General features: G+C 55.9%; 1 protein-coding gene across 1 annotated transcript; it reads left to right on the top strand.

Annotated features, from left to right (window-relative positions):
• Positions 1–393: 393 nt before the first annotated feature.
• Positions 394–8,870, top strand: DLL1 (delta like canonical Notch ligand 1). The gene is made up of 11 exons (XM_040448659.1): positions 394–503; positions 711–1,007; positions 1,704–1,764; positions 2,005–2,262; positions 4,073–4,133; positions 4,658–4,788; positions 4,912–5,081; positions 5,195–5,411; positions 6,945–7,749; positions 7,949–8,066; positions 8,180–8,870. Exons 1-11 carry the CDS (start codon positions 450–452, stop codon positions 8,183–8,185), a joined length of 2,178 nt encoding a protein of 725 aa, XP_040304593.1. The 5' UTR covers positions 394–449; the 3' UTR covers positions 8,186–8,870.
• The last annotated feature ends 13,145 nt before the right edge of the window (positions 8,871–22,015 follow it).

Genomic DNA, 22,015 nt, shown 5'->3' on the forward strand with positions numbered 1-22,015 from the left:
GACCTCGGCTCTCTAATCGGACTCGGAGGAAGCTCTTTGGGAATTAAGCTGAAAATCTGGACGCTTCCTCCCCTCCCCCCCCCCTTTTTTTTCCTGGGAAGAAGCTTGAGACAAAACCAGGAAGCCAACGACCCCTACCTACTGGTGGACTGGAAGAAAGGAGGAAAACCGAAAGTTGCGGCTCCATCAGCAGGCTCGGAGCCAGCCCTTTGCTCGTGCACCCCCAGAGCGCCGTCACCCGCGCAGGGCGGATCTGGACGACCGCAGCCCCCGAAAGAGGAGACACGGGCTCCGGAAGAAAGGAGCCCTGATCACCCCGGCCCGCGGCGGAGCGGCGGCGCTTCTCTGTCCACGCTCCTGGGGGCCACGGCCACCCTCGGGCACCCCCCGCAGTTCTAGGGCCCGAAGGCGGGGGCGCAGGGGAGCTCGAGCGCGTCCAGCGGTGCACCATGGGCCGCCGGTGCGCCCTGGCCCTCGCCGTGGTGTCGGCCCTGCTGTGCCAGGTAAGTTGTCGGCTGGGGTGTCCAGGGCCCCGCTGTCAGGGCGGGTGTCGATGGGGCACCCGGGAGCCGCGAGGCGTCAGGCAGGGCACAGGGGGCGCAGGGGGGTGGCGAGCCGGGCCGGCGGAGCCCGCGGTGAACCCGAAAGCTAGCCTCGGAGCGCAGGGCCCCGCGCCCTCAGCCCCGCCCCCCGTCCCCCCCCTCCCCCAGGTCTGGACCTCCGGGGTGTTCGAGCTGAAGCTTCAGGAGTTCGTCAACAAGAAGGGGCTGCTGGGAAACCGCAACTGCTGCCGCGGGGGCGCGGGGCCGCCGCCGTGCGCCTGCAGGACCTTCTTCCGCGTGTGCCTCAAGCACTATCAGGCCAGCGTGTCTCCTGAGCCACCCTGTACCTACGGCAGCGCCGTCACGCCGGTGCTGGGCGTGGACTCCTTCAGCCTGCCCGACGGCGCGGGCGCCGACCCCGCCTTTAGCAACCCCATCCGCTTCCCCTTCGGCTTTACCTGGCCGGTGAGCGCTGCACCTGCGGGGCGGGGCGGGGCGGGGGCCTCGACGGGTCAGCCCCGCGCCAGGCACGCTGGGGGCGCGCACCGGCGGGGTGCCGGGGAGGGGAGGCGAGCGGGCGCCGCGGTCCTCAGGGTGGCGGCGGAAGGGGCCAGGCCCGGAGCATCGCCTCCACGCCCCCAGTGACCCTTCAGGCGGCAGAGTGACAGCCGGGCTACCGCGGGGCCGAGAGGCGGAGGGTCTGGGAGGTTTCGGAACCGGCCTCTGCCCGTAGCTCCCCGGTCCAGCGAGCGCCTTCTCGGGGGACAGTTCTCTCGTTGCCCTGTCTATGGGCAGGTTGAACTGCTTTCGCAGCATGACAGCCCCTGGCCCCTGTGTGTAGCCCCCCCCCCCCCCCCCCGGCCACTGATGACAATCCCTGCAGCCCCGCCTGCTCGCAGCCTTTTTTTTTTTTTTTTTTTAACGTGATATCCTGTACTAACAGGCTGAAAAAACACGTCAGGAAACCACTCTTTAAAAAGTTCTTCCATTTCCTTGAGGAAAGTGAAAACAGGCAAGAGATGTCCGGAGACCCTGCTCTGGGCACACAGATCTGCACCGCACCCCAGGCGGTTCCGGACTTGGGTGACCCGAGAGCGTCCCTTTGGGTTTTGGTTTTTAACATTTCTAGTTTATCTTCTGTCTCCTCCCCCTTTCTCCCAGGGCACCTTTTCGCTGATCATTGAAGCCCTTCACACAGATTCTCCTGATGACCTCACAACAGGTAAAAACAAATCAAAAAACTCCAAAACCAAGTCAACAGCTTCCCCAGTCAGTACGCACTTGACCTCTTGTCTCCACCAGAAATCAGCTTCTGTGCTTACATTCTGCAAACTCCTGCAGGAGGCTCTGGGTGGAGGGCCTGTGGCCTCCTCCCCTGCATCACACGTCAGTTCTACCTCCCCCAGTGCCCCAAGCCTCTGGGTTCTTGGTCAGAACCAACGGGAGCACCGTCTTCCCACAGAAAACCCAGAAAGACTCATCAGCCGCCTGGCCACGCAGAGGCACCTGACTGTGGGCGAGGAGTGGTCTCAGGACCTGCACAGCAGCGGCCGAACAGACCTCAAGTATTCCTACCGCTTTGTGTGTGACGAGCACTACTACGGGGACGGCTGCTCCGTCTTCTGTCGCCCCCGAGACGACGCCTTCGGCCACTTCACCTGCGGGGAGAGGGGGGAAAAAGTCTGCGATCCAGGCTGGAAAGGCCAGTACTGCACTGAACGTGAGTTCCTGCTTCCCTCCTTGGTGGGGGTGGGAGTATTCTGTGAGCCAGTGGGGTCCTCAGATGTCAGCAGTGGAGTGATGCCCTGGTGGGGAAACTGAGGCCAGAGAGCTGGAAAAACTCGCTCGAGACCTCACAGCTAGCCAGCAGCGGGGTTGGGGTCAACTCAGAAGTTTTAACTTCCGCTATGGGAAGCTGCCTTTCTTAATCAGGGAGGATTTTGGAGACAGGGCCAGGGGTCAGGAAGTGAGCCGGAGGGAGAGGGAGAGGAGGAAGGAAGGGAGGAACAGAGAGGAGAGTTTATATGTGGAGGCACATGCTCCAAACCAGTTCTCTTTGCCAGGACAGCGTCTCATTGGAAAAATGCTTCGTTTTCTTTCTAGAGTTGGTGTGCTTGGCCTTTTCGCAGACTGAGCGTATTTGCAAATACTCTGCGTGACGCACGTGTGTTGTTCATGACATAGTCCCTCATAGGGGTCTGTGGACAGGAGACCGTGTGTGTCAGCTGAGGCCTGGGTAGGCAGGAGCCACAGGGGAAGGGGCCCGCCTGCCAGAGCGCACACTGCGCTCACAGAACACTTTGCCTGGGGAAGAAATACCTTCACCAAAAGGCGATGGGCCCTGCCTGCCCCATGATTCTGGTGGAGAGCGGGAGGCCTGCGAGGCTTCCGCTGGCTCCTGGGCCTGCTTCAGGTTGGTAGGCCTCTCTTCAGCTTGCGGAGGCCTCACTGCCAGTCTGCACACCCAGGGGTTGGGTTTCCCTCTAGTTAGGGGTTGGGTGGGCCCTGGAACTCCCCAGAAACCCTGGTGACTTTTCCTTCTCCTGCCCTGGAGCAGGCGAACCTCCCTCCTTGTCCTTAGGCCCAGAACCTCTTGCCAGGGAGGTCTCTCAGTTCTGATTCGTGCCTGGGGGTGAGGGTAGGTCATTGTTTTGAGCTGCGCCCGGGCCTGAGCGGGCTCTGTTGTCTTACAAACTTGGAGCGGCTCGTCGATGAGTTTCATAACTCTGTGAAGGAAGCCAGCTCCACATCAGCCCCCACCCCCGCGGGGACCTCTGGCCTGCCTGCTGCCTTCCGTCCGCTCCCCTCCCTCCTCTTCTTCGCTGCGGGGGAGCCGTAAACTTAAACTTTTTTCTTCTTATTCAAACACTGGAGCCTCTCCCCGCCCCCAGCTAGCGCGTGCCATCGATTAGATCTCTCCCGGCAAAGGCGGCGGGAGCGCACGCCAGCTCCCATTGGCGGAAAGGGCTCGCGCGCACACGCGTGTCTGTGTGTGTGTGTGTGTGTGTGTGTGTGTGTGTGTACACACACGCCGGGGGTGTGTGTGCGGGTGGGGGCGGGGGGCGGGGGAGGCGGTATTGTCGCACTGGGGCAGCTGCTGGGAGAGCAGAGACAATAGAGCAGCTGTCTTGCCCTGGTACTCTGCATACCAGCTGTCCACCCTTATCGACACACACACTTTCTGGGTATTAAGAGGTGGAGCTTTGTGCATAGAATTGGGAAGTGGGGGAGGAGGAGGGGGAAGGACTTCTGACCCTCTCAGAAGAAAAGGGGAGGGGGGGGGGGGGGGGGTTTCCGCGCTCTTTTGTCCTGGAGCCGCTGTGTTAAGAAGAATGCTCATCCCAGGGCGGAGTGAAGTCCACAGTTACCAGGCAGGACCGTGGATACTCCACAGATGGAGATTAACTCCGCTGGGTCTGCCAACTGAGCTGAGCAAGTTTTGTCCCAACCGCATTGTGGCAGCAGCCCCCGGTTGTGTTGGGGAGGATCTTGGGGTGGGGCTTGACCCCGTGTCTTCTCTTTGCTTGTAGCAATCTGCTTGCCAGGATGCGATGAGCTGCATGGGTTTTGTGACAAGCCAGGGGAGTGCAAGTAAGTTTGCAAAAGGGGTTTTTCTCTTCTCTGCTTCTCCTTGTACCTGGTGTATTTGCAAAGTAGCTCTGGGTGATGGTTTGAAAACTTCAGGGTAAGAGTAGCTGGCTGTTGGGGTTGGAGCCGTTATTCTCGTGTTTCTACTTAGTAAACATACAGAAACACGTAGAGTCACAGGTTGTCAGTCACGGAAGCCCCTCAGTGGTTATGGGAACGTACGGATAGCTGTCTGCAAGGAATTGACATTGAAGATAGGTTTAGTTCAGGGATTCCCAAACTTTTTGGCATCCTAGGACCACGTAGGGAGCCCCTAAAAATGCTGTCCCAGCGAGCCTCACTCCCAGAAATCAGACCCTCTGAGGCACTGGCGTGTTTGCAGGCTCCCGAGGAGATGCCGGTGCTCTGCCTCGTTTGAGAGCCAGACGTGTTGGTGTCGCTGGAAGGTGGTTTCTCGTGGCTCGGGCGTGTGTGTGACCCTGAGCCCGGTGGTGCCGGCGCCCGCCTGACACGTGCTCTCTTCCTAGGTGCAGAGTGGGCTGGCAGAGCCGGTACTGTGACCAGTGCATCCGGTACCCAGGCTGCCTCCACGGCACCTGCCAGCAGCCCTGGCAATGCAACTGCCAGGAGGGCTGGGGTGGCCTCTTCTGCAACCAGGGTGAGCCCCCAGCCCCATCCAGCAGCCCTGGGCTTCCCTGGCTTCGTCACGGGGAAGGTGTGGTCTCCCTGAGTCTGACCCTGGGCTTCTCTCTCCTCCTTCTCCCGCCTCTGCCCCTCGCAGACCTGAACTACTGCACACACCACAAGCCCTGCAGGAACGGGGCCACCTGCACTAACACGGGCCAGGGAAGTTACACCTGCTCTTGCCGGCCGGGGTACTCAGGGGCCAACTGTGAGACGGAGATCGACGAGTGTGGCGCCAGCCCCTGCAGGAATGGAGGCAGCTGCACGGTGAGTCCAGCCCCAGCAGGATTTCCTGTTGAACGGGGGCGCTGGTTTGATACGCATCACGTGGGTCTCTTGGAGCGACCCTGTGACAGCGCTTTATCTTCTCTGCGACGCAGGATCTTGAGAATGGCTACTCCTGCACGTGCCCACCCGGCTTCTACGGCAGAATCTGTGAGCTGAGTGCCATGGCGTGTGCCGACGGCCCCTGCTTCAACGGGGGACGGTGCTCAGACAACCCCGAAGGAGGGTACACCTGCCGCTGCCCCGTGGGCTTCTCCGGCTTTAACTGTGAGAAGAAGGTGGATTCCTGCAGCTCTTCACCCTGTTCTCATGGTAGGACGGCAGCCCCAGCCGCTCTGAGACTTTGTCAGGTGGTCAGCACTGATGAGAATACATTAAAGAGCGCACGCGTTTCGTTTCCAACCAAACACGTCACTTTGCAAGCTACCCCGAGGTTATGGAGCCCTTTCAACTGAACAGAAACTCTTCAGAGAAGTGTTATCCCCGAGCCTGGAAATGCTCAAGGAGCAAGAAAGGCAGGCAGGAGTGTGGATTCTCACGTCCTACAGGGGGAGCCTGAGGCAGAGAGGTGGGATGACTTCTCAAGGTCATATCGCACCACAGGTGTCTGAGTCGGGGCCATGATTCAGTAGATTGCGCTCCAATGGCAGCCCAGCGACTGTTTTTGGAGGGAAGCCCGGCTCAGCTCTGTCACCCAAACATAACCGTCTGGTGTGTCTGTGCAGAAGTGTGGTCTGTTGACGGGCCCCCTGCTCCCCTGTGAGTGGGTAGAGGAGAGAAGCTGGGGCCAGACATGCCAGGCCTTCTGTGAGCTTCGCCATTAGCCACGATGATTGACAGAGAGGAAATCCCTGTCCTTCTGCTGTCCACGTGCCGTACAGAGGGTGTGGCGGTCCTGTGGGCTCAGGCTCTGCCTCCTGTTTGTTTCTACCCACTGAAGCAACAGAAAGGTTGGCTGCTTTATTTTAGAGGCAGAATAGCAGGAGGTTTAACAGATTGGCTCTCGAAGGACAGAGACCTCTTCCACTCCCTCCTTTCTTCCTCTTCCTTTCTGTTGTCAGCCCTGCTCTTTTCACTGACTGTGGAACTGCAGGCAAGCACATCAGCCTCATTAAGCCTCAGTTTCCTCATCTGCAAACCGGGTCTTTTGTGGGATGTCGCGAAAGTGAATGCAACGCTGTAGCCAAAGCGCCGTGTACTGCCCCGGTGGGAGCGGAGCTGCTGGGAGGGTTAGCTGCGGGGGTGCCCAGTCAGCGTCCGACTTCTGCTCGGGGCGTGATCTCAAGGCCCGTGAGTTTGAGCCCCGCGTCGGGCTCTGTGCTGGGAGCTCAGAACCTGGAGCCCGCTTCGGATTCTGTGTCTCCCTCTTTCTCTCTGCCCCTCCCCCGCTCACACTCTGTCTCTCTCTCTCTCTCTCTCTCTCTCTCTCTCTCTTTAAATTTAAATAAACTTGGGGCGCCTGGAGGGCTCAGTCGGTGGAGCGTCCCACTTCGGCTCAGGTCACGATCTCATCACAGTTCACGAGTTCAAGCCCCGTGTCCGGCTCTGTGCTGGCAGCTCAGAGCCTGGAGCCTGCTTCCGATTCGGATTCTGTGTCTCCCTCTCTCTCTTTCTGCCCTTCCTCTCCTTGCACTCTGTCTCTTTCAAAAATAAACAAACGCTAAAAAAATACTTAAAGAAAAGAGATATTAGCTGTATTGTTTGCAGTTTACTGAGCTAGAGCTGGACCAGACCCCTCCCCTGATGTTTGTGTCTAGGCCACGGCTGCCTCGTCTGTCTCGCATCCCTGGTGCACCTTGCAGGACTGACACGTGGCGAGGCTTCAGAATGTGTCCTGTGTTCCAGGTGCACAGTGTGTGGACCTTGGTGATGCTTACCTGTGCCGCTGCCAGGCTGGCTTCTCCGGGAGGCGCTGCGAAGACAACGTGGATGATTGTGCCTCCTCCCCGTGTGCCAACGGGGGCACCTGCCGGGACGGCGTGAACGAGTACTCCTGCACCTGTCCCCCAGGTTACACGGGCAGGAACTGCAGTGCCCCTGTCAGCAGGTGTGAGCACGCGCCCTGCCACAACGGGGCCACCTGCCACGAGAGGGACCGGCGTTACCTGTGTGAGTGCGCCCGGGGCTACGGGGGCCCCAACTGCCAGTTCTTGCTGCCTGAGCCGCCCCCGGGCCCCGCGGTGGTGGTGGACCTCACCGAGAAGTACGTGGAGGGCCAGGCCGGGCCCTTCCCCTGGGTGGCCGTCTGCGCCGGCGTGGTGCTTGTCCTCATGCTGCTGCTGGGCTGTGCCGCCGCCGTGGTCTGTGTGCGGCTCAGGCTGCAGAAGGACCGGCCCCCTGCCGAGCCCTGCCGTGGGGAGGCGGAGACGATGAACAACCTGGCCAACTGCCAGCGCGAGAAGGACATCTGTGTCAGCGTCATCGGGGCCACGCAGATCAAGAACACCAACAAGAAGGTTGACTTCCACGGGGACCACGGGGCTGATAAGAACGGTCTCAAGGCCCGCTACCCTGCTGTGGATTATAACCTAGTGCAGGACCTCAAGGGCGACGCCGCGGCCGCCGTCAGGGACCCCCATGGCAAGCGTGACGCCAAGGGCCAGCCCCAGGGCTCTGCAGGGGAGGAGAAGAGCACCCCGACACTCAGGGGGTGCGTGCTGCGGGCCGGGAGGGGACACGCGGGAAGGCCAGCCTGGGAGGGCGCCCCGATGCGAGGGGGTGCTGCACTCTGCAGTCAGACGCTCTACCCCTGAGCTTTACCCCCGAAGGGGGTGCTGCACTCTGGGCCGGCGCTGGTCGGTTTTTCCTGTTCTCACGTGTTTCTTGTGGTTCTTTTATTTTCCCCTCAGTGGAGAAGCACCTGAAAGAAAGAGACCAGACTCCGTGTATTCTACTTCAAAAGACACAAAGTACCAGTCAGTGTACGTCATATCGGAGGAGAAAGACGAGTGCGTCATAGCGACCGAGGTCAGTGCGCAGCCCGGGCCTGGTCTCGGGGCGGAAGCGGGGGGAGAGAGAAGTCAGAGGGTGCTGACCTCTGTCCGGAACTAACTTCCCATCCTGTCCTGTGGGCCCACCAGGTGTGAAATGGAGGTGATACGGCAAAGTTCCCGTTTCTCTTAAAATAAATAAAATTCCAAGGATATATGCCCCAGTGGATGCTGCTTGAAAGAGGAAAGGGAGACCCACGGACTGCTGCTGAGGAACCGATCCGGACCCAGCCGGCTCTCCCTTCCGAGGCCAGCTGGGGACGCGGCGTGGCTGCAGCTCGGCGGCGGCCAAGGGGCCTGTTGCACTGCCTTCTAGGACGTTCCCATTGCACTATGGACAGTTGGCTTTTAAAAAATATATATTTAAATGAATGGACTTAATTACTACGTGAGAAGCATGCACTGCCTGAAGTGTATATTTTGGGTTCTCATGAGCCGGTCTTTTCTTGAATTAGAATCACAAACACTGCCTTTATCGTCCTTTTTGATACTAAAATGTGTTTTTTCTAGGTGGAAAAAAAATGTGTGTTATTTTTTTGGACTTGTAAAAATATTTTTCATGATATCTGTAAAGCTTGAGTATTTTGTGATGTTCATTTTTTATAATTTAAATCTTTGGTAAATATGTACAAAGGCACTTCGGGTCTATGTGACTATATTTTTTTGTATATAAATGTATTTATGGAATATTGTGCAAATGTTATTTGAGTTTTTTACTGTTTTGTTAATGAAGAAAATCCTTTTTAAAATATTTTTCCAAAATAAATATTATGAACGACGACTAGAGGTGTGCTTCCTCACCATGCCCTGTGCTCGCTCCCTCTAGACAGAAACGGCTTCTGATTGTCGATTTTCAGTGTCTTTGCCTGGTTTCAGTGGCTTCTGTCTGCCTCAGAGAAGCCTGCACAGTTATCACCAGGGCGTCTCCGGGAGGGGCTGAGGGAGGCTGGCCGGCTCCTGAGCAGCCCCTGGGCTCGCCGGGGGTATCACAGGCACATGCAACCCCGCATCGTGCTGACGGGTCCGAGGACCCTCAGAGCTGGCCACCTTCCTGAGCCTCGTTATTCCGGGGCTGGAACAGAGCCTCATTTGGGATCAAATACCCGTGAGACACCTTTGTATTGCCATAGCAAAGGCTTTTTGTCTTAGGATAATACTATTCATCCATTTGTTTATGGGTTATTTCCAGTCAATTCGAGAGAGTTCGTTGCCTTCTAACTCAACAGTTGTGGGGGGACAGAGAGCGGTAAGATAAAAATGTTTTTTATTGAACGCTGACTACCGGCCCCGGGGAAACCGCTGTGCCTGGCTGGGCTGGTTACTCCTGGTGCTGGCATTACTCCTTTTACAGGAGAGGAAGCTGAGGTTTGGGGAGGTGAAGCTTCTCGCTCAGGGTCAGTCAGTGGCAGAGTTAATGTTCAAATCTGGCAGTCGGGCTCCGTACCCCAGTTTATTTGTTAATTTATGGAATAATTTATTCAATAATTGTCGGACACTCAGCTTCTCATTGACAGCAGGACCTGGGGATTTAATAGGCCTCATCACCGGTGTGGTTTGGTGGCTCCAGAGCGTCAGTGTCCTTTGTCAGCTAAGATGACAAGCCCATGTTGCGACAGGTGGCTTATTTCTGGGGTCAGAGGGGAGCAGGGAGAGGAACGGAACTTACTGGTCTAATCACCCAAAGGGAAAACATCAGTGAGCTGTTCTTGGTCCAGTGACCATGATAAGTTTATCCCACTGGCACTTGCTGTACAGGTGGAAATTGTGGGGTCTTACGGGGAGGGGGGAGGACAGCATGTGTGCTAACCAGTCAGCACGTCCGTCCTTACGTATACAGATGAGCGAGACCCCCCAAAACAACACCAGGTGGGCTCGACAACACACACAAATCCTGGAGCACCCCTCTGTGGATGCTTCTGTGTCGGACACAACCCAGTCTATCCCGACCCTTTGGGTCGCCCGGGTTGTTATTTTGGAATAGCCCCTTCCAGGCGAGGGCTCCGGTGGAGGGATTTCTCCATGGAAAGAAGTTAGTGGCAGGGCCAGGGTGTGAGTGGGGCAGATTCGGGGCTCTGAACCAGCTCCGTCCTTGCCCTGCGCCCCAGGCTCCCTGGAAAGGGTTAGCAGCATATTCTAGCATCACCGAAGGAGCTGCCGGTGTTGCCCTCGGGAGTCAGGATCCAGTGTAAGAGCTGGTGGCCGTGCACCCGTTCACACTTGCCAGCCTGGAGTAGTGTTAGTGGTTCCCTCACGCTTTCAGAAGTGGCCTGGTGTGGGTAATAAATTGGAGAGCTCATCTATTTTCAAAAGTATGGAGTTTGGGGGCGCCTTCGTGGCGCAGTCGGTTAAGCGTCCGACTTCAACCAGGTCACGATCTCGCGGTCCGGGAGTTCGAGCCTCGCGTCAGGCTCTGGGCTGATGGCTCAGAGCCTGGAGCCTGTTTCCGATTCTGTGTCTCCCTCTCTCTCTGCCCCTCCCCCATTCATGCTCTGTCTCTCTCTGTCCCAAAAATAAATAAACGTTGAAAAAAAAAATTAAAAAAAAAAAAGTACGGAGTTTGCTGGGATTCTTGTGAAGCCCACTCCATAAAAGGACCTCAAAATACTCAAAGGTAACCTCACCTTCACCTCCTCAGCCTCGTAAAGTCAGGAAATCCCTCCATCTTTCCTCTGAGGCAAGTAACCTGCCTGAGGAACAAATCAGACTTAAAGCTTGAGGTTTTGGAGCTCCCCAGGGCTCTGTTGGACTCCCTGAGTCCCTTCTGAGAATAATGTTTTAATTTGACATTTACAGATGGCCTCTCAGCTTTCAGGGTTTATGTCACCTGCAGCAGGAAATCAGGTGGGCAGATCCAAAAGAGCCAGATAAAAACAGGGGCCTTCGTAGACCTGCCGTGACTCACCTGCCAGGCAGTGGCCAGTGCCACCACTTCCAGCCACATTCTCCAAGTGCCCTGCCGGGGCAGGAAGGAGCGATAGGGCACTTAGAACAGCGAGAGTGGCGGGTCCCTCCAGCAGGAGCCGCGCTGAGCCGTGCACCGGGCTTCCTGGTCCTGAGAGGAACCCTGAGTGTGGGCTGTGGCCACGCAGTAAGAAAGGCTCGCACAACACCCAGCCGGGGTCTCCTGTTAGGGCCTCTACCGTCCAGCCTCCCTGGGACTCCAGTGAGACCAGTGAGTGAGGTGAGGCACACGTGCTTCTCCTGAGGTGTCTTCCTTCGTCTGGACGTAATTTGAGACTTCAGAACAGTGCAAAGAACCCTCAGGACTTCAGTGTTGCTGAGTCTGCATTTCTGCAGTCAGGGCGCACACTCCCTTCTTGTTCGTGGCAGGACAGACTCGCAAGCCACCTGGGACGCAGCAGGTCGTGGTCTGTCGCTGCTGCAGATTTAGGCAGTGTCCCTGTGTCCTCAGGGGCACCGCCTTTCAGGCTCAGCGGGTGCCCCAGGCCCGCGGCTGCTTCCTCTGCCCGGGCTCTGCCTCTTCCCCGTGAGCCCTGGGCCACTTCGGTGGGGAACGGCAGTGACCACATTTCTAATGGCATGCGCTGGGAAGCTCGAAGCAACGAGTAGTTGCCAAGTTGCAGACAGGGCCACCTGTGTGAAAGCCCGAGAGCGGCTCCGGGACCGTTCACTCGGGGCCCCATGACTCGCTTCGCACTGTCGATTCAGACAGGCCAACACCACCACTCACCAGGTATTTCTGCAAAGAACGGTGAACACGAATCTGATCAGACCCCTGAAGGACACAGTCAGGACACCCCTGGGTGTAAGAAGAACGGAAGGGGATGGAAGGAGTTGGAAGAAACTTGGTTAAAAACATTCAGAGCCAGCTGTGCATTTTAATGATATTTACGTGTACTCATCGGGTTTTTTTGATGTGAGAGGTTATTACTGTTAAATAAAAAAGAGCCCTCATCTTTTAGAGGAAAAACTCTAAAATATTTATAGATGAGACAGTATTACCTCTGACGCTTGGGATTTGCCTCAAAATGACCCGAGACGGGGCATGGAGTGCGGGCGGCACGCGGGCGGAACAAGAAGGGCCACTCGTGGAAGCCGGAGGCAGGCACCTGGTGGGGTTGACTCTGACATTCTCCCCTCCTCCGTACGTTTGAAACCTCCCATGAGCAGATGCATGAAGGTGAGTTATACGGTGAATAGACACTCACACACACACACACACACACACACACACACACGTGGTGTAATTGACCGATGTGCGTGCCAGGCCGTGTCTATGAGATGACGCATCTCAAACGCAGTGGACTTTGGGGAGGTTTTCCCCGTTTGCGTGTTCAGATGAAACCAAGCAAACCAAATGGGCTGAGACACAAATTTATTTGCTTGGGAGCTTTGGTGCCACAGTCCTGGGTCCGGGCCCAGGCTCTGCCTGTTGGCCCGTTACTCACCACGCCGGTGAGAGGTAGATGCTAAGGGTCTCTGTGGGGCAGCACCATATGGACCACACTCCCCACGGGCTACCAGGGGCTTCCCAAAGCACAGCTCTGAGTGTGTCACCCCTGGTTAAAACCAGCGAAGGCATCCACTGCTCCAGCATGAAGTTCAACGTTCTTTTTTCTTTTTCGTTTTTATATTTTGAGAGAGAGAGAGAGAGAGAGAGAGAGAGAGAATGCAAGTGGGGAGGGGCAGAGAGGGAGAGAGAGCATCTTAAGCAGGCTCCACATTTAGCACGGAGCCTGACTGGGGGCTAGCTCTCACTACCATGAGATCATGACCTGAGCCAAAGTCAAGAATAGGGCGCTTCAACGACTGAGTCACCCAGGTGCTGCAAGGGTCTAACCTCCTAACCTGGTTTGTCCTTTGTGTGACCTGTATCCCGCCTGTCACTTCAGCTCCAGCCGTGCCGCTGCTGCCTCACACTCTCCACCCTCCCTCCTGCCCAGGCCTCAGATGTAATTTTCCATCTGTTGGATGCTCTGCTGTCTAGCCAGCTCCTCCTCAAAACGCCAGCTTCCAGGGAACCCTCTCTTGACGCCCCAGACGAGGTGCCTGTACCTGTCGCCCCGGTCTCATGGTAGCTTGCCTGAGCCACCCAGAGGGCAGGGCCAGTCGGCGCGACTTCTGCCGGCTTTGTGTTCCTCCAATCAGGAGGAAAGGGAGGCTAGTGAGCCTTTGGGCTGTTGCCAGTGCCAACACAGGAAGGGGCCCCTGGTTTATACGGTCCTGACCCGGCGGGCTCACGGGGTGCCAGGCAGTGGCAGAATGGGGAGGAACAGAGAGAAATAAAATGTTCAAGGAGAGTTCAATCAACAGATTTTGGGTGACCTGCCCAGCAGCTCCCTTTCAGCAGCCCAGAAGAGATTCCCGTAGGTGGGGACTCTCCAAGCAAATGTTGACATCAGAGCTGGCGGCCTGGAGTGTGCTGAGGTCCTGCAGCCCCCTCCCTCCCTGGGCACGGGGTGAGTGGCGTCCTGGCGCTGCTCGGTGACGCTGGTGAGCAGGCTGCTGTGGAGGGCTGAGCCCTCTCTCCTGACGCTTCCCGCTTCCTGCAGCGAGTGTAGCTGCTGCCTCTTACTGCCTGTGAGGACGAGGACGCGTGGCAGCGCGGGAGGTACGGGGGCGGGGGGGGGGGGTTTCGGACTCCGAAGCCACTGACTGAGGGAGCCCAGCCTCAGTGGAGCAGCCCCGGCAAGTTTGCTGAATGAAGCATTTGGACTAGCACACGTCCTTTCCCTGCGATGTTCCAAGCCTCTCTTAGTTTCGAGGGGGTGCCCGGAGGCCCCCGGCAGACTGGTAAGTACTTTATTTTTATTTTTTTCACATATATATATGTTTAATGTTTATTTATTTTTGAGAGACAGAGAGAGACAGAGTGCGAGTAGAGGAGGGGCAGCAAGAGAGAGAGAGAGAGAGAGAGAGAGAGAGAGAGAGACAGAATCGGAAGCAGGCTCCAGGCTCTGAGCTGTCAGCACAGAGCCCGACGCGGGACTGGAACTCACGAACCGTGAGGTCATAATCTGAGCTGAGGTCGGACACTTAACAGACTGAGCCCCCCAGGCGCCCTGGGTAAGTACTTTAAGGCATCTGTTGTGTGTGTGTGTTTCTGCACCTGGAGGGCAGATGGGGTCAGAGGTAGGTTCTTGGACTCTTTTTCCCCCAAATTTCTTTCCTTCTCCATCTTCTTGAAAAGGATAAGTCTGGGTAACAAAATGCCTCTTGATTACCAGGGTAGTGTGACCTTGAAATCCCAAGGTCAAGTGAAACGTGCTTGTTAAATGTCTGCCTGCCTCCTTCGCTTGTTCTATTCTTGCCTGGAAAGCATCTCCTCCTTTTAGATGTGTCTCTTTGACTCCCGTACTCACTGAGACCTGCTCTGTGCCCTGCCCTGTTCTGGCAGTGGGCATAAATGCTGAATAAGATGCCAGGTTGTTCCTAGGAGCTCAGCAGGAAAGATGGGGAACATGGCGAAGCCTGCTTGCATTTTGTTCCCCTCCTACGAGTACACAGAGGGTCTCGCTTCCTGAAGCTTGGGTAGAGCGCCCGTGTGATTATTGTCGTCAGCAGATGGGAGTGGGGGTCAGGTCCCTCAGGCTGAAGGGTTAGGTGCTGGGGTGAGGCTCTCCCACCCGTCTTCTCTGGACGCCCTGACACCCCTGGGTCTTCTGAACGGAGGGACTGAACCAAGTCTTGCTTGAAGAACTTTACTTCAAACATTTGTTGTTCAAACCAACCAACCAATAAACAAATGTTTATTGTATGATGTATGTACGTATTGTATGTATTGTATGATGTATGTATGATGTAATAAACAAACATTTACTGTATGATGCAGCTGGAAAGAATCTGGTGGAGAACAAGTGTGTCCTGTTCTCCAGCTGCACCCTGATAGAGTTGATCTTTCTCCTATCTTTCGATGTTTGGATTGTTTCCAAATTCTAGCATCCGAATAGTGTTTATTGAATATCTTTACATAATCATTGTGTCTCATTTTTCCTTTATAATAAATTTTTAGGTGGAATTATATTGTCAAAGGGAATGAACATTGTAAAGACACTTGCTGTCTCTTTATGAATTCCCACTGGAAAACTTATGCCAATTTACATAAACCAACCAGCTGCTCTTTACCAACAATATGTATCATGATTTTAGCATTTATTCACCAATCTGATGAATAGTGTATAAAAGCTGTTTTCCACTTCAGTTTGTTAAATGAGGGGCTGAAAAGTCCTTTTTGTTTGCTATTTGAGTTCACATTCTTTCTGTCACACCAGGTACCCCCACTGCCCGTTAGTGAGGACCTACTGTGTGTCAGGTATTTTAAAACACATCAGTTTAGAGTTCATAACACACCTGAGTGAGTATAATTAGTTCCTTTTGTGGAAGCTAGAAAGGCCACTGACATCATGGGGACCACAGACTTGGTGCAGGGCCCAGCCAGGTGAGCCTGACAGGTGACACTTTCTTCCGGAAACGTCCCCTCCACAGATTCCCTTGAGTGTATTTAGAGCCAACACTTCCCTATGTTGGGTTTTCTTTATGGATATATTTTTATGTATTTATTTAATTGGGTCATCTTTTTTTGTTTTGGGGGGGTTTTTTTGAGAGAGAGAGAGCACAAGAGAATGACGGGGGAGGGGCAGAGAGGGAGAGAAAGACTCTCAAACGGGTTCCATGCTCGGTGTGGAGACTGAGGACCCTGGGATCAGGACCTGAGCCGAAATCAAGATCGGAGGCTCAAGCGGCTGAGCCCCCCCAGGTGCCCCCCATCTTGTTTTTCCAAACAACTTTGAGGTCTAACTTACGCGCGGTAAGACACACACATATTAAGCTCACAGTCGGACGAGTGTCGAGAGACTTGTGTGCTCGGGAGACCAACGCCGTGGTGAAGACCGAGAGTGGCCCTGGACGCCCCTCACATCCACAGTCCCTGCCACCCCAGTTAGCGGACCTCAGCAGAGACAGGTTCTAGAAATCCACAGAGAAGGAAGCTTTTCACACTGTGTTCTCAGCTGTATCTCTGCTCCTGCCTCAGTCAGTCCTCGTCTGCACTGCTCAGGGGTTTGGTAAGAAATGTTCCACGCAGATCAGTGGGGCGGGGTGGGGGGCCGTGAAGGGCCTCTCCCTGCCGGGTCGCCGGTCTCTGCGGTCTGCGTGTGTGGTCTCTGGGGCCTCCTCGGTCCGCGTCCGGAGAAGTCCACCCCCGCAGATGCGGTCGGCGTCACCAGCTTCCAGTGTCCCCCTTCTCTCTCTCCGCTCCTTCGGCACTGCCTCTGGCCCTTTCTCCCCTGAGGCCAGGCCTCTCTGCGAGACGCGCGGGCGCTGGCACCGTCGGGAGGACGGGTTGCAGCTGGGAAGGTGGCCTCTCCCAGCGGCTTTCCGGAGGGATCCAGGAGGCCGCAACGGCCCTGGACCCAGACTAGGTTCCGGGGTGACTGGCTGGGAACAGTTTGGGGAGGGAGGAAGGGGCTGAGGAGGCCTGGGGTAGCCGTGTGGGTGGAGTGAGTGAGATTGTGCACACGTCCACCGTGAGGGTCACGAAGGCCAGCGCCTACTCCGGCTCCAGCCCCGCCACCCTCCCGGTTGTAGGAAATTGTTGACCCCACAAGGCAGAAATCCTTCTGGGTAACAGTTCTATTACTTTCCTCCTCACGACGCCGCCTAGCCCTTCCCAGCTGTGCTTCTGGGTCCCCCACCCCGCTGGGTCTGAGGTGTAGACACACCTGCTTGGGCGGACCCTCTGGCAGAGAGAAAGGCCTTCTCCCCGACTCGTTTTCGCTTTAACTCCATTTGGATCAGAGCACCTGTGTCACGGGGCCTCTGCGGGGACAGCTTGTTGCAGCTGTGGAAACTCTGGACACCTGACCTCGGGCACCGGCGTGAACAGGGTGCCTGGCACCCGGAGCTCACCCGCTGAGCCCTTGGCCTCTGCGTGTTCTGGGCCAGCGGGCTAGGGCTCCACGACGGGAGAGCTTAGGGCATGTGGCTGAAGAAAGCGACGCCTGCGGTTTTCCCGCACGCCGTACCCCTGAGGCTGGGGGCAGTGGTGGATGGAGACCGTCGGGGAGACGGTGGGGACGAGGAGCCGGGACCTATGCGTTCGCGTGTCCTCCTGAAGGGAGAGGTGAGCCTGCACCACGTGCTGGCCACGGCGGCCCCACCACAGCGGAGCGGGGAGGCACAGAGAGGGACCCCGATGCTGCCACTGCCACAGCCCCAAGGGAGCTGCAGGAGCAGGTCACGCCGGGGCTTGACGCGTCCGGGCCATATCGCTGGCCGGCCCGGGAGACCAGAGTCTGTAGATGCCGGGACCTGAAGACTGCAGGGAGGCCGGCTTGAGTCCAGGCGGCAGATAGCGTCACATCCCAGGCTCCACGCACTTCACCCCACACTGAACACCTGCTCTCAACGTATCTCCACCCGACACAAATCAGATGAAGTTTGAACAATTATCCAACCAGTTTGAAAATACTTTAAAATAAATCGGAACCTAAACTCAATGTTATGGCTCAGATTATCAGATGACACTGATTAAACCAACCCGTTAGCACAAACGGCCTTTTAATGTTGTGCTATAGACAGTCGGTGTAAGCAAAAGAATTATCATGCCCGAAACAGAGGCTCCGGGAGCCTCAAAGAGAAAACTGCTTGGTGCTCCACCCGCAAGCAGACAGGTGTCCACAGCCAGATTCCACCACGTTGGCATTTGCTCTGTCATGGCCCCAGGGACCCCGGCCTGTTCTCGTCCTGCAAAGCCTCCGATGTTCCCCCGGGAGCTATGGGAGGTGGGCTCTCCCCCAGAAAACCCTTATTCTCAGACGTGAAGACCGAAGTCCACCGAGGTTTCTGACATTTTCCCCACACCCCACGGCCTTCTGGTGGCCACTGATCCTACTTAAATATCTTTTCAAAACTATTTCTAACCTGTTACAATAGATTCACTTCACAGTCTCTGGACTTTTGGGAATCTTGGATTCTAAGTGGGAAGCATAATCTCTATTCTGTCAACAGGGAAACCGAGGCTGGGACTGGTAGTGGGCCTGTGTGCTTGTCACACGTCCTGTACTCCTGTATCCTGTCCATGATGATTCTCCCTCTGCCATCCAGGAGGCTCCCCCTCATCTGCTGTCCCACCCCTTCTGGAAGTCTTCCCTAAACCACACAGGAAGACAGAGGCGTGGTCCTCTGCAACCACGGGCCTGAGGAGGCCGCTCGCGTGGCAGGCCACGAGGCTCCATAGTGTTGTGAAGCCGGAGCTCCCTCCAGGTCGTGCGCTGTCTGCAGACAAGCGATCTATCTGGTGCCTGTGTCACCCGGTAGGTTCCAACACCGTGGAAGAAGGGAAGGAGGAGCCTGCAAAACAAGGTCAAGATGTGGGGCCAGTGGGGAGTTCCTTGCTGCTGAGAACTTTGTTTCTCTCATTGTGATGCTGGGCTTTTCTGTTGCTTTATCAGAAGGGAGGGGCTGCTGCTGGTCCTCTGCCCACCCCAGTTATGGGTGCTGAGCTCAGTGCCACCAGCTGCAAACATTTTCAGGTGAATCTTGTTGGCCAGGTCTTCCTTCTGGCATCAGAGCACCTTGCGTGCTGGGACTGGGTGTCCTGGAAATGATGCAGACTTTACCCCTGGCGTCACCCGGGGCTCACCGATAAGGGTAAAGGGGGTGAAGAACTTTGCAGATGGAAAGATCGAGGGCCCTGAGTCCATAAGGGGTGAGGCAGCTGTGAGACACAGGCGGTCCAGCCCCGACTCAGAACCACTGTGATCCCTACGGGTGCTCAGGTGCGTGGCTCCAGGACTTCCCACCAGCAGCTGAGGCTCAGAGCGGCTCCTCTCTGCTTCACCGACAACCCATCTTGTCCGCAGGATCTGACTTGCCCCGGAAATGCGTGCTCTGTTGTATACCTTCACTTTCTCACTTTGGTCCAGAAGACGTGAAGATTCAGGTTAGCACGAGAGACACATTCAGAGCGACAGGGTTTATGCTGGCTACGCATTTTCCCACATGGCAGCAGGCGGGAGCAGCAGGACGCGTTGTCTCTTTCCCGGGAGCCTCTGTCATTCCAGGTCGGCTTCCGAATGAAGGAAAGAGTAGAGGCAAAGACATTCTTTGTGGCCAGACTTTGAGTCTGTGTATGGCAAGGTGGCTCTTTCTGATGGCTGCTCAGGGCTGGGTCCTTCTCCCTCCTGGGCCACCAGATGGTCTGTGGCCTCCTCGTGTCCCCAGTCACCCTGAGCATAGGTCCTTCACGTGGTAGGTGCTTGTCAATACTTGCCGGGCAAATTATTGGCAGAAAAATGGCCATTCTTTCCATACCCCAGAGTCCTACAAAGAGACAGATGAGTCAATGGCGGGGTGACAGATGACAGAAACTGCTCGGATTGAAGGAGGTCGTTTCAGAGGGACACGGTGGTTCGGGGGGCTCACTCCACTCTCCAGCGTGCCTCGTGGGCCCTTTGTCTCCGGCAACAGTTGGATGCAGTCAACCGTGTAGTCCAGAACCCAGCGTATTTCTCCAGGAAAAATGCTCAGTTCTTTCCAAAATGCCATGAGAACTTTAATGATTGGAATAAATAACAGGTGCTGGGAACAGCTGCTACTGATTCATGAATCTTCTTCTTTTAAATGTTTTCTGTGGGGGAACCAAGGGCTTTCAGAAGCATTTCGCTCTAAAATATTCAAGGAATGTTCCTTGCTTTTTCTTACTGCAGCAACCATTTTAGTATTTCTAAGCTGAATCATCAGGCTTACAGAGGAAGTAGAGAAGGAACAAGTCAGAGGGAAAAGCATCTAAGTTACTAACCCCCCACAGTTGCTTTGAAACAGCATTTGGTTCTCCACTGGCATCTTTCTGAGATGGATCATTGATTCTTCCACAAACCTAGGTTAGCGCTGCCACCCCAAGACTGGGTGACTGCACAGGTGATCCACAGAGGTGCTGGGCAAGGGGCGGTCCTGACGCACAGGCCCTGCCAACGGGCGATCCGGTCCCTGGCCAGCGTCCCTTCACGCCCAGCGTGAGTGCTGGGCATCTGTCTCACCAACTGCCGTGATGTCCTGAAGCATGGCGGGCGGCTGGCAGGCTCTCCTGCTGACACACTGGCGGTACTTGGTGCTGGGCCCTGTGCTTGATGAGCCCAGCAAACACGACTCTGGTGCTCTGGTGGGGCATTGGTGGCCTCGGGCAGATGTGCAGCGTCCCGTGTTCCCTCGACAAGAAGATAAAATAAAGTTACGGTGTTTGCGAAGCTGGGATGTCTGTTACCATCAGGGTTCTGCAGGCCCCGCCACCACCCAGGCTTTGCGCTGCCCAAATACTGGGTGTTTCTACCTGTTTTTCATTCATTTTTTTGCACCCCACGAAAAGTGTGACTTAAATCAGTTAAGCTCTTTCTGTGGTCTGATGACTGCAGACGCCCCCCCCCCCACTCCGTGCCCCCTGCTGCCACATGCTGTCCCCAGGGGCAGGCCTTGTTCATTGACTGGCCCTTGGATGCCGCGCCATGAGGTCAGATGGTGGCAGCAGATGTGTTTAAGGTTAAGAATCTCACCTTCAAGCGCGAGGAGCACCCCCAGCCCTGCGCCCTGCTCGTGACACCCAGTGGGGTTTTCTGCTGCTGCTTTCTGCCCAGAGTCTTTCCACCAGCCAGCGCACAAGCGGGTATCCGTGTGGTGTAGATAGTAGCCACCAGCCAAGTCTTTGCCTCTGGATGAAATCTCAGGGCTTCCTGGTGCGGAAGAATGAGGGTTTGGTCTTTTGCCCTTTTCTGTTGTTTCTCAGCTCAAAGTGGGATGGGAAACTTCCAATTAATGCCCGCACCGAGGACACATTCTAGGGCGCCGGCCGGCTGCATGGCCTCTGCTCCGTGAGCCTGTTCTGTGCCCGAGTTCAACCCCCAGGGCGTCTCCCCAGGCCAAGCCTTCCCAGGTGGGGCTGTGGCACCTTGTACCCCCACCCCTCCCCCTCAGGCAAACAGTGAGGGCCTTCCGGTCACAAGGTCACCACGCGAGGCGGGGTGGGTCCAGAGGGCAACAGTAGTGGTTTTGCAGGTTCTTATCTTGGATGCGACTGCTTCCCGTAGAACTCATTGGAACTTTCTATGCTTCTTGGGCACTGCACGAGTTTCCTAGGATTGCCAAAACGAAGCTCCTCGAACCGGGTGGGTTTGAACAACAGAAATGTACTCTCTCTCAAAGCTCTGGAAGCCGAAAGTCCAAGATCAAAGTTGTGGGCAGGGTGGGGTCCTCCTGGGGGCTCTCAGGGCAGGGTGCCCCCTGCCTCTCTCCCAGTTCCTATGGTGATGACAATCCTGGGTGTCCCTGGGCTGGTGGCTACACCCCCAACCTCTCTACCTCCCTCTTCTCACATGGTCTCCCTCATTACAAGGACAACAGTCATTGGGTTTAGGGCCCTTCCTACCCCATATGAGTGCATCACCATTCTTAATTATCTGCAAAGGTCTTATTTCCAAATAAGGCACAGCCTGGGCTCCTGGGTTTGGCGATAGGCCGTTCAATCCACCATAGATGCTTTCGTCACTGTTGATCAAATGACTTTCTATTTTTTAAAAAAAAATTTTTTTTCAACGTTTATTTATTTTTGGGACAGAGAGAGACAGAGCATGAACAGGGGAGGGGCAGAGAGAGAGGGAGACACAGAATCGGAAACAGGCTCCAGGCTCTGAGCCGTCAGCCCAGAGCCTGACGCGGGGCTCGAACTCACGGACCGTGAGATCGTGACCTGGCTGAAGTCGGACGCTTAACCGACTGCGCCACGAAGGCGCCCCCAAATGACTTTTTAAAAAGTGTATCTGTGATAAATTTTTCCTCAGTGAGTATCTTCTGAGAACCCATTTGTCCAAAGCACTCAGGGATTATAAGTTAAATAGAAACAACATTTCTGTAAAGACAAGCCGGTAGATGCTGTACATGGAGACTGACAAACAGTCCAGGACCATCTATGTCTAT

The sequence above is a fragment of the Herpailurus yagouaroundi genome, unplaced genomic scaffold (assembly GCF_014898765.1).
Source record: "Herpailurus yagouaroundi ecotype Mexico unplaced genomic scaffold, PumYag 198, whole genome shotgun sequence".
NCBI lineage: Eukaryota > Metazoa > Chordata > Mammalia > Carnivora > Felidae > Herpailurus > Herpailurus yagouaroundi.